Source organism: Phacochoerus africanus, chromosome 13, assembly GCF_016906955.1.
Source record: "Phacochoerus africanus isolate WHEZ1 chromosome 13, ROS_Pafr_v1, whole genome shotgun sequence".
Taxonomy (NCBI): domain Eukaryota; kingdom Metazoa; phylum Chordata; class Mammalia; order Artiodactyla; family Suidae; genus Phacochoerus; species Phacochoerus africanus.
The window spans coordinates 11,291,740-11,307,637 of record NC_062556.1 but is presented as its reverse complement, the minus strand read 5'-3'; the positions used below and the strand labels follow the sequence as shown (position 1 = coordinate 11,307,637).

The 15,898-nt window shown below is 35.6% G+C and overlaps 1 protein-coding gene across 8 annotated transcripts in view; it reads right to left on the bottom strand.

The window, feature by feature from the left end:
* Window positions 1-15,898, bottom strand: part of NBEA (neurobeachin) — a 636,767-nt gene that overhangs the window by 430,877 nt on the left and 189,992 nt on the right. For all 8 annotated transcript variants that reach the window (XM_047756277.1, XM_047756280.1, XM_047756278.1 and 5 more), the window contains 6 exons: window positions 14,310-14,391; window positions 13,963-14,086; window positions 11,992-12,184; window positions 8,969-9,985; window positions 7,067-7,284; window positions 4,379-4,532 (listed from right to left, as the gene is read on the bottom strand). In XM_047756277.1, coding sequence (XP_047612233.1) covers window positions 4,379-4,532; window positions 7,067-7,284; window positions 8,969-9,985; window positions 11,992-12,184; window positions 13,963-14,086; window positions 14,310-14,391 — 1,788 coding nt within the window. The remainder of the gene's footprint in view (window positions 1-4,378; window positions 4,533-7,066; window positions 7,285-8,968; window positions 9,986-11,991; window positions 12,185-13,962; window positions 14,087-14,309; window positions 14,392-15,898) is intronic.

Sequence of the window (15,898 nt, the reverse complement as noted above, 5' to 3'; positions counted from 1 at the left end):
GGAAGTAAAGAAGGGAAACATTCAGGAAGAGCCTTCTCCATCTAATGACATCACCCAACTTAACTGTCACAAACTCGCTGTGAGATAAGCAAAATAACATTAAAATGAAGAAATTGAGGTTCAGGTCATATCTAGTAAGTGGTGGAACCCAGGTTAAAATACAGATTTATCTTAGGTTAAAACCCATATGTCTTCCATTAAATCATAAGTTCAAAAGAGTCATGTCTGAGTCTCTCTGATTATCGGGAACAAGTTTGTTTTTGATGCAAAAAAGTGAATTATCTGAGATCCTCATAATGAGAAATGGGAAACATATTTTCTTGGGTTGAGCTTTTAATAGAGAATTACAAAGAACACTTAGCATTCTAATTAACATCTCAATACTAAATTTAATTTTAATATTAGATTTCAGTCAAACTGTTTAGAAAATTAAACTCTAATAAATGTTCATTAAGTCAAATGCAAGCTCTTATTTAATAGGAAAGGATAAATTTATCTTAAGCTCTGTTGATGTTGGATGGTCAGTAATAAGAAATGAAGTTTCACAGTAAAATATTATACTACAGCATTTGTATTTTATGTGAAAAGTCAGTGGGTCAGCAAACTAGGACCCATAAGTCAAATATAAATAAAGTTTTACTGAAACACACCTACACTTACTCGTCTGTGTTATGGTGTATGGCTGCTTTTGCAAAACGACAGCAGATCTGAATAGCTGGGATACATACCATATAGCCTGCAACCCAAAAATATTCATTGTATGATCTATAAACAGAGTAAGTTAGCTAACCACTGCTTACTTATATCTATTTGTTAAATACATTTCTGTCTATAATGTATGAGTATTTTGAAAAACTCCACAAACCTAACCTATCACAAAATTACCTATCACTCAAACATTAGTTTCAAATGTTTCTACAGCTCTTCATATATCCAGAACTGAACTTCTAAAAGCATTTATGTGACTACATTTCCCTTTGGTAATCTGTATACTGCCAATGTTTCCTTTTTCACTTATTCCATCCAAAATTCTCTTTGGCTTTTTCTATTTTAAAGTGAGGTAAAAAAGCTCCATGTCTTCAGTTCTAATGTCTTTATTTAACCTCTTCCTTCCTTTTTCCCTCTACTACATGGGATTTTTAGCAACAATTTTATACAATCAAGTAACAGAAAACGTTACTCAACTGTTGGCATCGGTCATGTTTTCTCCCGATATGAAGTGGGAGAAAGGTTCTTCATATTTCTTTTAAGGAAGCAATTTATTCAAAGAACATAAAATTAGCTATATTGTACAGCCAGGCATAGGTACAATCAGTTAACGGACCAAAATAATGGAAATACAGAGACAGAGACAATAAAAGTTTCTACAAGTGAATGAATTCCCACATCTGTTGAAAATGGCCTGGAGTTCCCATCGTGGCTCAGTGGAAACAAATCTGACTAGGATCCATGAGGATGCAGGTTCGATCCCTGGCCTCTCTCAGTGAGTTAAGGATGTCGCATTGCCGTGAGCTGTGGTGTAGGTCGCAGATGAGGCTTGGATCTGGTGTTGCTGTGGCTGTGGCACAGGCCAGCAGCTACGGCTCCAATTTGACCCCTAGCCTGGGAACTTCCATATGCTGCAGGTGCAGCCCTAAAAAAACCAAAAAAAAAAAAAAAAAAACAGAAAAAAAAGAGAAAAATAAAATGGCCTAAGAAATAAGTACTGTAGTTTCAAATTCCAAACTATAGTGGTCAAAACTGCACAAGTAATAACTTTGGAAGTCAAATCTCAATTATGTCAGTATCTTTACTGTAATACTCATTATTAAGGAAATAAGCAAATTTAGGTAGTGACATATTATTTAAATCATAATGTTTATTGATACTTTACTTCATTAATTTAGCATTTTCTCTATCCTGGTAGAAATCTTGAAGTTTCAAAATTTGGATGACTATTAAGTAATGTGAATATCTGAAATCTATAAAATTGTAATGTTTATGGCTAACTTTAGATAAAGATCATTTTTGTTCTACAGAAAATTTCAAAACAGTATTATATTTTAAAGTGAATTTCAATATAACCTTTTAAAATTTCCTGACAACAAATGAAAATTTTTAAGACATAAAATATATATGATGAAGAAAAATGCAAGGATGAACCATTAAATCAGTCGTCAACGTACAGAAGAGGAATAAAAACCCCACACCTCTTCCTGCCACAATATTAGAATTAGAATGTTTTCTTTCTTTTTCTTTTTTTTTTTTTCCCCTGGCTGCACCCATAGCAAGGGGAAGTTCTTGGGCCAGGGATCAAACTTGTGTCATAGCAGTGACAGTGCTGAATCCTTAACCACTAAGCCGCCAGGGAAATTCCAGAATGTATTCCTATAATCATACACAACTCTCAATTTACCAGAATTTAGTATAAATCACAAAAAGAAATCAGAGATGAATAAGAAGGGATGGGGAGGTCTCACTGCGGCTCATAGGGTTAAGGACCCTACATTGTCTCCATAAGGATGTGGGTTCGATTCCGGGCCTCCCTCGGTGGATGAAGAATCTGGCATCGCTGCAAACTACAGCATAGGTAGTGGATGTGGCTCAGATTCTGTGTTGCCCTGGCTGTGACACAGGCCACAGCTGCAGCTCTAATTGGACCCCAGGCCTAGGAACTTCCATATGCTGCAGACTTAAGGAAAAAAAAAAAAAAAAAAAGACAAGAAGGGATGAAGGGATAGTACAGCAATCTCATAGGTAGATACATGCACCCTGCAAACACTGTCAACTATTTTTCTTCCCAGTTCCATTTCCTTGGTCAGTTGCTGATTTCATGAAACCCTAATGACCCTTGTGCTGTACTCCCTCCTGGATTAGCCTTCCTGTCTTTGGAGACTCTTAAGTAAATTCATTGATGAAATAGAAGTAAATGCGCCTGTGAGGTGCAGGGCTGCTGAGGATACATTCTTGTGCTGCTGATATTTAAGTTTCGATGCTGCTTTGGGGTGGTGGCATTAATACAGGGACAGTGAGAAAACGAGTCATGTAGAAAAAGGACGTTAATGATGAAATAAATCCAGAGATCAACTTGGAAACACTGGCTCATGAACAAAAGACATCTTAACAAAACAGCAAGTTTTGGCTGGAAAAAGGACACATTTTAGACTTAGGGATGAGTTTCCAATACAGTAGCAAGAACACAGTTAATATGAGAAACAGAGTTCTACGTTCTTTCCCATCTGAGCAATAGCTATGGAGTCTATTTTTTAAAAATATGAATCAGAGATATTTTTAAATGACAATTTTAGTATAGTTATTTTATTTATCCATTATATTTTAAGTGACATATAAATAATATTAAAAGCCTTTCAAACTTATTACATTAATACATTTCAACATCTTATCTATTAGAGAGATGTCTATATTTTAAAAAATACATGTTGAACTAATAAATCATGACAGATGAAAAAGCCATAAGACACCACAACTAACATAAAGGTTTTGAGGTTTTTTAAGGATTATGAAATTTTTCAGATGCAGAAAAAAAATGTCACTTATACTTTTTCTGTATGAGCAACCTAAGTTTTAAATAAGAAACACTCTAAAAATATATTCATTCGATTTCCTTTTTGAAGCAAATCAGACTTCAAGATTAAATCTCAGAGAACAGAAACATAAAAATCCTATATATAGTTTAAAATAATATTAATCTCTAAAAATATTTCAAGCAACTCATGAGACTCTGCATATCTAAAGATGACTCTCTCTAAATTTAGATTCATGAATCTAATTACTATGCAATAAACATGTATTTGTATTTGGAACTTCAAGACTTATGGGACAAGGATTTTAGCAATTTATTATAATGCGCAGAAAATAAAGTTAAATCATTTATGGTTATGTCTCTCCCTAAAGCCTATTCATCAAAATTACCAGAGAAATACTGTCATAACCATACACACCTGGAACCCAAAACTGACAGTAAAAAGAGATGAAAATATAAATAAATATAATTTTTAATTATATTGCCAGGAGTCCCCGCTGTGGCACAGTGGGCTAAGGATCCAGCATTGTCTCTGCAGCGGCTCAGGTTGCTGCTTGAGGCACAGGTTAGTTCCCTGACCCAGCAGGGGGTTAAGGTTCCAGTGTTGCCACAGTTATGGCCTACGTTGAAGCTGCAGCTTGGATTCAATTCCTGGCCCAAGAACTTACATATGCCTTGAGTGCAGCCCCCCCAAAAAAAAAAATTAAATTTTTTCTAGAATTAAATTATTCGATTAAAAAGTTTCCTTTGGTGAACAAGTCTTGTTAAAAATCCGTTTACAGACTAGAGCGCCGCTCACATGCTCTAGTAATGTAATTATAAAATACAACCACTAGATGGAGGCAAAGTACTTACAGTTGGTGATGTAGCAGCTGAGAGCAAAGGTAAAATTCCTCCGCAAGCAATGATAATGTTGTCTACCATTTGAGAAATGAGGTGAATTGTGTTATGTACAAAAATAATATTTTCATTGCTATTGACAAAATCCATTACAGACTTTGTGGAATGGCTGAAATAAGCAGAAAAACACAACACAAATGAACATTTCTTTGGTTTAAGAAGTTAAGATTTTATTTATAAATGTCATTTTTTAAGCAAAAAAAGAAAGCCAGGCAACTTTAAACCGAGGTTATTAAGAAAGGAAATACTTCACAATCAAGATAGCATACTACCAAAAACTTACCATTCATCTCTGCACTGGATTTATTTTTGTGCATCCAAGTATATTAACGTATTATTTTGTTTCTGCTTTAAAAATAGTGTATTAACTATATTCAAAGACATATGACTAGACCAATGAATCTGGCTCACAAAAATCATTTTTGCCAAAGGTGCTTGTTTTGTATTAAGGGGCAGCACAAGGGGATAGTTGCCGACAATCTGTTGCATATCCAGCTGTGACCGGCCGTATTAAAAATATATACTGCCAGTTGCGGAAGTGGAGTAATAGGGGAGTTTAAATGAATCAGTAAAAATTCAAGTACTACTGAATAAAAAAAGAGAAATAGACCTCAGAGGTCAGCAGTACAGCTTTGCCAGACAAAACATGCAATACAGATTCCCAGAGAAACACACTGCTTTAGTTTGGTGTTAATCAAAAATATGAATATTTTCTAACAGAAAAAAAGATTACTCCATGATCAAATTTAGGTCAACAATTCTCCTCTTTTTAGAATTACAAAATATCATCTATTATATTTTAGATTTCAAGATGTTTTCTCCAACCGAAAAATTAAAGTGCTATCTATCTTTTAAATTCTGTCTGAGGAATTTATGAAAGCACATAAAAGAAAACACAGAAAGACCCACATAGCATGTAAAAGGAAGGAGAGTTGGCTATCACTCACTCGGGGGCCACTATGACTAATAATTACTACCGAAGTTGGTAAATTACACTATACATCTCCATACACTGATACTCATATAATAGCGACGTATTTCACAGTATTCCACTCTCCTCACTTACCATCCCTAGGTAACTGAGCATGTCCTAACATTAGCAATGGGAAGACCACTGTTTCTATCACATAAGTAGACTAAGGACAAAGTGACCAGATCAAATCAGAATTAAAAACTTCCTATGGCAGACAGCGATTGCTTGATGATAGTTACACCTTATTCCCTGCTGACACAATCTAGATTGTGCTCTATTACTGTGATTAATCAGGTATGAGAAAGAGTGGCTTCACCACAGCTAGTAGGTTTGTAATCGTATTGCTCTTTGGAGGCCAGTTATTATAATCCCATTGCCTTGTGCTGGTGATTGACTTAGAGAAGAAGAGCATATGATTCTACTGGCACATGAGGCATAGAAGAAAATTCCTTGAGGGGCTTCTTTTAGAAAAAAGAAGATGAAGGAGGATGAAGAGCAGGGAGGAGGAGGAGGGAAAGGGAGAAAGGAAAGAAAAAGGGAGGGACAGGAAGAAGGAAAAAGGGGATGAAAGAGGAAAAAACCAGCCCTGCTTTTCTAGTCGGGGAGCTTCCTATGTCGAAGTGATGCTGGGAGGTGAAGCAGCCACCTTGAATCTTGGAAGGAGTTCAACTCCGAAAAACAGAGAAGCCCGCTTGAGTTCTGAGAACACTGTGCTGCTGACTGTTTAAGTCACTGATGGTGGGCTATTCTATACACACAGACATGGATTTCCTAATTTATCGGTGTGAACATACGAATGACACACTCATGACTGATTAATCGTTGCATATATGCTATTAGAAAATTAAACTGAAAGCGGCAAGGTCATTTTTAAATTTATGTAAGCTTTGTTTCCTTTTATAAATATATTCAATTTATTTAAACCAAAAAAATAAAATAATCAAACATGTTTAAAACTTGTTTTCTTTAAATGATTATAGGAGAACTGATGTCTATTCACCACCTAAATGGTATAAGCTCTAAAAATAAGTATCATAAGGTAATTTTAAATTTTATTTGAACACTTTATGTTACAATCTTATTATTACCATGAATAACTGTAGCATATGGTATTAATTTTAACAGGAAAAGATAAAAATGTAGAAATATATATGAACTAACACTGAACTTTTTTGGTCAGCTCTCTTTTCCCTGTGGCATGTGGAATTTCCCAGGCCAGGGATCAAATCCAAGCTGGAGCAGCTGCTGAAGCCGTGACCTACACCACAGCTGCAGCAATGCTGGATCTTTAACCCACTGTGCCATGCTGGGGATTGAAATGGTGCCTCCAAAGAGACAAGCCAGATCATTAATTAACCCACTGTGTGCCACAGCAGGAGCTCCCTAAATCTCTTTTTTATATAGAAAAAGCAATGCCAGATTTCAAAATTTTGCTTTTGAATTGTCTTAAGCCTGAATTCTTGGTCAGCTTCTAATCTGAGCCATCCCAGGCCTTATAACCATTACGAAGAGATTTATATTTCTATAAAAATTTCAATGTTTGATTATTTAATACATTTAATTTGAGATTTTTAATGATCTAATTTACGTATTTATCAGTTGATGCCACTAATTTAAAATATTCATTTTTTTCAAGTGAAAGGAGTCTTATTTATAGAAAAAAAGTCTACCTCCTCCAAACATGTACATCTGTTTCTAATGCAAATAGCAAATCGGTGAGAAGTCGTTGGTGCATTGGAGACCATTTAAACTCAGGAATACGAAACATCGTAGTGCGTGGACCTGGGCTGAACTGGCGCCTCTGTTCCTCAGTCATTGGCATTCCTCGAAATCCTAAATCAACTCGTAGATCTCTGTCTTGTTGTGTGATCGACCGACCCTGAACAGCCTAGAGACAGAAAAGGTGAACTTTTGCAGAGTGCAAAAGAAATACTTGATTTCAAAATGAAAACAGTGAATACGGTTCAGTGAGTAAAGCTTGTGCATAGGCAGGCGTAGCATATTTTTGTATATATGATTTACCTGGTGATTCCCTGGAGAGGAACCTTTTTGAGAAGAAAAAGCTATTGTTATTTTTACTTTGCTGTTTCATAAACTAGGCAAGGTGATCGAATACTTAAGTTTAACACCAAAGTTCACACTGAAAACCAGATTCTCTTTAGCTCTTTTTCTGAGTCTACATTAGACCACATTTCTTCCTTATAAAGGGAATAAATAACTCGAAGTGACGCATACTGGTATATGTCATCAACTAATTGTAATTAGAAACACAGATTAAAAGAAATATTAATTGAATAGATTCAAGTTAATGTCAAAGTCTATTTCACTCATGATATCTCAATTTAGAAAAATAAAGGCATTTTATGTTAGAAAGCCAGATAAATGCCTCGGTATGATAGTGGTTATTATGCTCAGCAAACAATACACCATACTTTCCTTTATTTTAAATTTGTACTTAAGTCAATATTCCCACCCTGCACCAATTATCACTATAGCACAACTGCCACAAAAATGGAAATGGGCAGTATCTAATAGAGAAGAAAATAAAAATATCTTTTCCACACACAGAATATATTTTCAAAGATTCTTATCATGAGGGTACAAGGATACCAGCATAGCGTACTCTCTATAACGTAACTCTAAAGGGAACATGTTAGATGGTTCTTTGAAGATGTTAAAAGGTGAATGGAAAACCAGGAAACAATATGAACAACAACAACAACAAAAAAAAAAACAAATCATTACGGGTAAAAGATTTCTTCAAGTCTTAACCATATGGTATTATTTAGTCTAGAAAATAAGTAAGTAAAAACTCAAAGCTCAGCAATTAAAATGCATATCCAAAAACATCCCGTTTTTAGCTTTAGTGAGGCCAAAACTAAAGCACTAACGTTCCCCCACCACCAAGCCTAAGAGTCTCTAATTTTCTCATACAAATACCTATCCATGTGGTTGTAAAGAAAATTCTCACTGCTAAAATTCCAAATTCTCTCAGCCATATTACCTACCTCACAGGGTTGTTGTGAGGATTAAATCTGAAAACATATAGCACAGTGCCTGGAACATAGTAGGCACTTGATAAATAACAGTTCCCTTTTCCCTTCCCTTCATTTCATTTATCAGTTCAATCTGGGCTCCAAGTCCTCTTTTCTAAAATCCACAGATCAGGGTTTGGCCTGAAGCTTAAAAGGTTAAAATTAATCAAGTGTTCAGAAGGAAGGTCTTGAGCACACATGTGTAAATGTAGTCACAGAGCCACAGAATATTAACCTTGTAGAGACCTTAAAGGTCATACTTCAATCTGGTACAACCTCTTGTACTGTGTATGAAAATTCAGGCCCAGACAGGTTGAGCAAAGTTACATAGACGGAACATGGCAGAGTTGGATATATGATTCAGATATTTTAAATTTCTTTTATATATACCACCACACAATTCAATTCCATAAATTACTATTCTACCATAATTAAACATAAACATGACGTAAACTGGTAAGAAATCACGCTGCTCTGGTGCTACGAACTCCGTCCATCTATTCAAGGCCCTTTCAGAACGCATCTAGGAGGACTTACCTGTGTTGTAGCGGTGGTCTGGATTTTTCGGATTTCCTTTCCCGATTCTTTGCCGTCGTCAGACCTCTCGGTGTCTGAAATTATACTTCCCGCATCCAGATTTGGTACAACTTTGCTGCCAGAAGATTCTGTTTCCAGAGTTGTGGCAGTCATTTCAGCATACTCTAGCCCTTTAGACGATGGTGCTGGGTCTCTTTCAGAAATACTGCTCATTCCATCAGAAGTTGTATGGATTTTAAACTCTTTTTCTTCTATTATACTTGATGTACAAGTTAAGTCTACACTACCAGTCATGTGAGCAAGCAATCCAAGATCATCACCAACACCAAGATGTACTTGCGTGTCCTGAATGTTTGGAATAATGTGATTGCTAGAAAGTTCAGGAAGGAGTTTCTCCTCCTGTTTGGGTATTTTATCAAAGAGAAATGATGTGCTACTGTTGGGAAGGTCATCCTTCTCATCTGCTAAAGTTATCAACGGACCGTTATCCTTTTCTTCATTTTTTTTAATGATACCGACACTTCCATGTACATTGTTCTGGAGTTTCTCCACAGCAGCACTATATACATTATCCAACAAAGACTCAACCTCCACAAGGGCACCATTCTCTCCACCTACTAAAGTCTCTGGGGACAGATCCATATCATCAAGCTTTACTTCTGTTGCCTCCACCTTCTCTGCTTTTATATCAACTAAAAGATCGTGCACTTCCACATGTACACCACTTCCCGGTCTGTCTGAATTTCCAAGAATATCATCTGACACTTTTGTTGACATGAGCAAGTCTCTAGTATCTGTGCTGACAGGGTAATCTGTCTCACTTTCTGGGCTCTGGCTTTGTGAGAGATCTTCTATCTCTCGAATTTCCATTCCACCTTTTGCTCCTGTTGTCTGTGATGAAAGACCAGAGATGGTGCTCACATTCCCTTTCTTTCCCTTTTTAATGTTTTCCTCCTCTTGTCTCTGGTACTCTTCATACATTTTGGCTAGGTATTCCTTATGTGCTTCATAAGTGACCTTAGGAAGAGGTAAAGAAAACATGAAGGGGTTTTGCATATTCAAGAAGAAAAACGAATGATACAAACGAAAGTATGAGGATAACAGCAAAAATAATGTCAACAATTTTAAGATTTCGAACAGGGTACATATTAACCTTAAGACAAATGCTCAGTTTCATCAAGTAATTGGAATACCATCAAAATGGTCATGTATTATTTGTGATGCTGTATGATTTGTCCAAAGACATACAGTTAGGTAAACTGACAACATTAAAGTTTTAGTTGAAAAGATCACTTCTTTTAGGTTAAGAACCTCAATACTACCCTAGTAAATATGCTGGCTGAGCTCTTACATATTTGAGTTATGGGAGCTAATACAGAGAGCTAGCTAATAATATACAATATACAAAGTACTATTACTACATCAGTTTTCACTATCTATTACTTACATGCATACTTATTGCAACAAGTGAGGTCAAAAAAATAGCACACACCTATAAATGTATACATTAATAAGCTGCTAAAACATTACAATTTTATCTTTATATGGGCTACTTTAATTAGTTATTTTACATAGGCTTGCTTAGGAATAATCAGGATATGCATTTCTTGTGCAAACATGAGTTTGCCTATGAAACACTATTTTTCAAACTTATTAACGCAATAATAAAAGTGAGATGCCAATAAATTATAAAACATAAATTTATAACAGAAATAAAAGGTCTAAAATTTTTTTCAAAGTATAAAATCTGATAGTTCCTGTTGTGTCTCAGGGATAACAACCCTACTAGTATCCATGAGGATGTGGGTTCAATCCTTGGCCTTGCTCAGTGGGTTAAGGATCTGGCATTGCCATGAGCTGTGGTATACATTATGGACTCAGCTCCGATCCTGCATTCCTATGCCTGCGGCACAGGCCAGCAGCTGCACCTCCAATTCGACCCCTAGCCTGGGAACTTCCATATGCCACACAGGGGGCCCTAAAAAACAATACAAAATCCTTCCTTCTAGACATATATGACATTAATTTATATTTAAATGACAGAATTGTAGGTTGAGGGACCTTCCTTTGAAGATTATCTTAATATAAAACTCTTTAATTTTACAAAAAAGGAAATCAAGTTCTAAAAGAAAGGGAGAGAAAACTATGGCCCATGGGTCAAGTCTCCTTATCAACTGTTTTGGTAAATCAAGTTTTATTAGAACACGGCCATGTCCATTCTTTACATATTTTCTATGCTATTTTCACACTGCATGACAGAACTGCGTAGTTGCATTAGAGGCTGTACAGCCCACAAAACCTAAAATATTTACTATCTTTACCTTAAAAAACATCTTCTAATCTCTGCCCAAAAGGACTAAATGAGTTTCCTAAGGCCACAAAACTGAACTGTGGCACAGACGGCATCAAAAGCCAACTTCTGACAACCATGCTTTTTCTATGACACCACAGGATGAGGAATCTTAACTCTGAATTTCCAGAATCTAATGGGTACATACTTTAAGTTAAAACTTAGTACTTCCTTTTACTAAAAATCAGAAATATTTCAAATATAAACAAACATATAGATTCTTAGGATTAAAAATAAAAATAATGCAGTTAAAAACAACACAGAACTTAAATCCTTTAAATATTTTTTATAATTCACTTAGGAATAAGTAATTACTTTAAAAAGTATATTTCAGGCTCTTTCATGAAACATTCTTACAGGAACCAGTAGGTATGTTTTAGTTAAAAGAGTCAGACACAAGTTCTCAGGTCTGATACAAAACATATATGAGGGTAACCTTTGGAGTTTCAAATTCCTAAAATTTATAAGCTTGAAGTTTAAATTACATGATCTATAAAATACTTCAAGCTTTAAAGGTGTATGAACTAAGGGTGAAACAAAAACGGAAAAGAAAATGAGAATAAAGGAATCGGCCATAATGCACAATGCCCACAAGATGGCACCAGATGAGTGTGTACAGACATTTAATCCACAGCTGAAATCCTGATGAATAAAATGCTAATTGCTTTGTTACCTTGGAGTGGGCTATTGAGAGTGTATCCACCCAGACTCTCCAGCCTCCCCATTCATATTTTATTGCATGATATAAAAGTATCCGGAAGATATTGTAGACCATCTCGGTAATCTTCTGTTCCTCAGAATTTTTAGGATTGATATAGCCAAGAGAAAACATCCAATCCTGCCACACTGAACACTGCAATAAGCATCTAGTGGGGGGAAAAAAAACTCATTAAAAATTATTAAATCAGGGAGTTCCTGTAGTGGCTCAGCGGTAACAAACCTGACTAGCAACTGTGAGGATGTGGGTTCGATCCCTGGCCTTGCTCAGTGGGTTAGGGATCCAGCGTTGCCCTGGGCTGTGGTGTAGGTGGCAGATGCAGCTTGGAATCCCCGCCACACTATTGTGCTGTAGACCAGCAGCTTCAGTTCCAATTAGACCCCTGGCCTGGGAACTTCCATATGCCACGGATGTGGCCCTAAAAAAAAAAAAAAAAGTAAAAAAAAAATTAAATCAGGAGTTACTGTTATGGCTCAGCAGTAACAAATCCAACTAATATCCATGAGGATGTGGATTCAATCCTTGGCCTTGCTCAGTGGGTTATGGATCCAGAGTTGCTGTGAGCTGTGGTGTAGGTCACAGACATAGGCTGGCAGCTACAGCTCTAATTCTACCCCAAGCCTGGGAACTTCCATATGCTGCAGGTGCAGTCCTAAAATAAAAAACATTTACTAAATTCTATTAATATTTGCTATTTTGAAGTTGAGATAAATAGTGAGAACATGATCTTAGGTAAAGCAAGGTTATACAGTCATTCTGTACATTCAGTACCCTATGGCTGGAATGACTTTCCCCAATTCTCTACCTGGAAACATCAATATTATTATCTAAAATTGTTTTCCCAACTTCCCCAGTGAGATTTAATTATTGTTTCTCTACTCCCTCATAACATCACTCAGATGCACTTAACACATTATAAATTAATAACTGCTTTATTATTATTTTTTCCACCAAATTGTACTAAGACTGTACACCAGTATAACCTGTGCAGTCCAGGGCTTTTTTTTTTTTTTTTCTTTTTTTGGCCGCACCATGGAATGGGGAGTTCCCAGGCCATGAATCAAACCCTTGCCACAGCAGCAACCCAAGACGCAACAGTGACAACAGTGGGTCTTCAACCTGCTGAGCCACAGTGGAACTCCGGCACAGTGCTTCATACACAGCAGCTACTTCAGCAGTATCTATTAAATTCATGACTCAGGCAGCAATTAGGTCTTCAGACTATATCCCATGTCCCAGCAAACCAGCATAAAAATGTATGATAATAATCAGTTATCAGACTAACCTAAGAAAAGTACGGATGATAAGAGCAAATCCAAAACAATTAAAACTGAGTACCGTTGGTGGTAGATAGGTATCAAGAAAAGGGACAGTGCATTTTAAATAAGGGTTTGTGCATATGTGTATTGATATATATATGATTAAAATATAACATATACATAATTAAGATCATATAAAAATAAATAGGAGTATATGAATGCAGATTATATCAAAGAACTATGTCTTTTCTAATGATTAAAAGTATTTAGCAATATAGGAAAGATTTGAATTTTTTTTTTTTTTTGGTCTTTTTAAGGCTGCACCCATAGCATATAAAAGTTCCTAGGCTAGGGGCTGAATCAGAGCTGCAGCTGCTGGCCTACACCACAGATACTGCAATGCAGGATTCAAGCCACGTCTGCGACCAGGATTCAAGCCACGTCCGCAACCTACACCAAAGTTCATAGCAATGCCAGATCCTTTAACCCACTGAGTGAGGCCAGGGATCAAACCTGTATCCTCACAGATACTAGTTCAGTTCATTACTGCTGAGCCACAAGGGGAACTCCAGATTCGACAGTTTAATCTTTGTAAGAGGCTGAAATAAAGGAGAGAGAAAAAGGTTAGTATGGAATAAAGTTTTGTTACAGTGTCCAAACTGCTTACCTTCTATTTTCTCGGCTGTTACTGAAAAGTTTTATCATATCAGATAAAAATAAACGACGAACTTCCATCAGTTCTGCACTTGGTGTAGAGTTTTTTAACAAAGTTGCCACTACTTTAAGAATCACTGTAACCAAACAAAAAAGGTGAAGATTTATAACTGCATCATGTCTTCTACTCAAAAATTATTTACTGATTTTCAATTAAATGCCTATCACTATGGTAGGTAAATTTTGTGTCACAAACTCTGGAAATGCCATACTGTTTATGTGGTTAGGAAAGGTTGTGATTTAGTTTCATATGTTACCATGTTACTACTGCATTACAATAAAGAACTGCTGTTTGCTCACTTGGATTCTGAATTTTCACTGTAGAATCTGGCTCTGGATGTGGTTTGTGTACAACCTGAGTACATACTTGCTCTGTCAAAATCTGAAAGACAAAAGAATTTGAATTTCATTTAGAAATAAATCCATAATTGCAAATTATAGATATACAAAGAAATAAAAAAAATGTCAGTTTGTTCAAATGAAAAGAAACATCTAAAGTCTTCTAGTGGATTTCACATAGTTCTAAACTCTTTATAGTTTTCCAATTTTGTTTGTTATAGATAAAGACAAAACCATGACCTATATCTACATAGGGAAAGATTAATTAGGGGCTCTAATAAATAATTCTGTTTGAAATAAATTTTCAGTGTACATCTTTAATACATTTAACTGTGAACTGTAAACATTTGGTTATTATGTCATCATTGATTTAAAACACTTAGAAATTAAGTAAATAAGAAAATAATGCCTAAGCCTGGGTCCTAACTTCAAATGAAGTATAAGGGAAAAATCTTTGTAAAATATGTGACTTACTGACATTTACTAATGAGTTTTTTAAAAACCTCTTTCAAATAAAAATGACAAAAGTTCACCAAATAAAGGAAAGACAGGCTTCTAAAATATTTACTACTTTTCCCACTAATACCCAGGCTCTATGAGTGCAGGATTCTTATATCTTTTCCACTGTTACATTCATAGAAATTAGCACAGTGCCTAACTCACTGCCAGCAGTCAAAAAATATTTGCTAAAAAATGGATAACTTAATTGTATATAAAATATGGATATATGGCTGTCATTGTATTTTAACTCCAGACTGTGTTTACCCCTATTCTTGCATATATTAAAAAATCCAACAAATAATACATATATTATTTTATATTATGATTTAAATTCCTGTTTAGTTTAACATGCCAAGTTCTGACTGAAACTTTTAAAATAGTTCAACCTAAAGTAAGATACAAAAACTCTGAGGAAACCATAGAAGTTAGTTGATAACCTAGTTGTTTACCGTTCTGTTGTAAACGTTGGGGATGGAGAATAAAGTAATCAAGAGACAGGGATGGCCCTTTCTAATTAGAAAAAGATCATGACATCTAGCAATGGCATTTTTTCTTACCCTTCTGCTCAGACTTTATTAAAAAAAAAAAAAAAAGAAGAAGAAAAAGAAAATTTACTTAGGTATATTAGGAATATGTATCAAAAAGGTATTGACTTAAAAATTAATCTACTATTATTAAAACGATAAATATAAGGCACAAGTACCCCTTTCTTCACTCCCATACTTTGAATGAAACCAACACTTTGTGCTTAAAACTAAACAATGCCTCAGAATCTTTTGTCTGAGCACTGTAGACATACACTACTAATCAGACAGACCTGAAAAACAGAATAAAAACTTCTCTGAAAACCGTGTACCAAAGAATAATCAAGGGGTTTCACATCCACTAGTCCAAAAAATGCCCTGGTATAGACCTACAGCCCAATGGAAAAGATGCTGAGAATTCCGGTTACAAATAAGGAGATTCAAAACAACTGCTTAGAACAGACTAGGCCATACTCTTCCATGACAGAGATTAGTCAAAACGTTCTCACTCCAAAAAGTAGAACT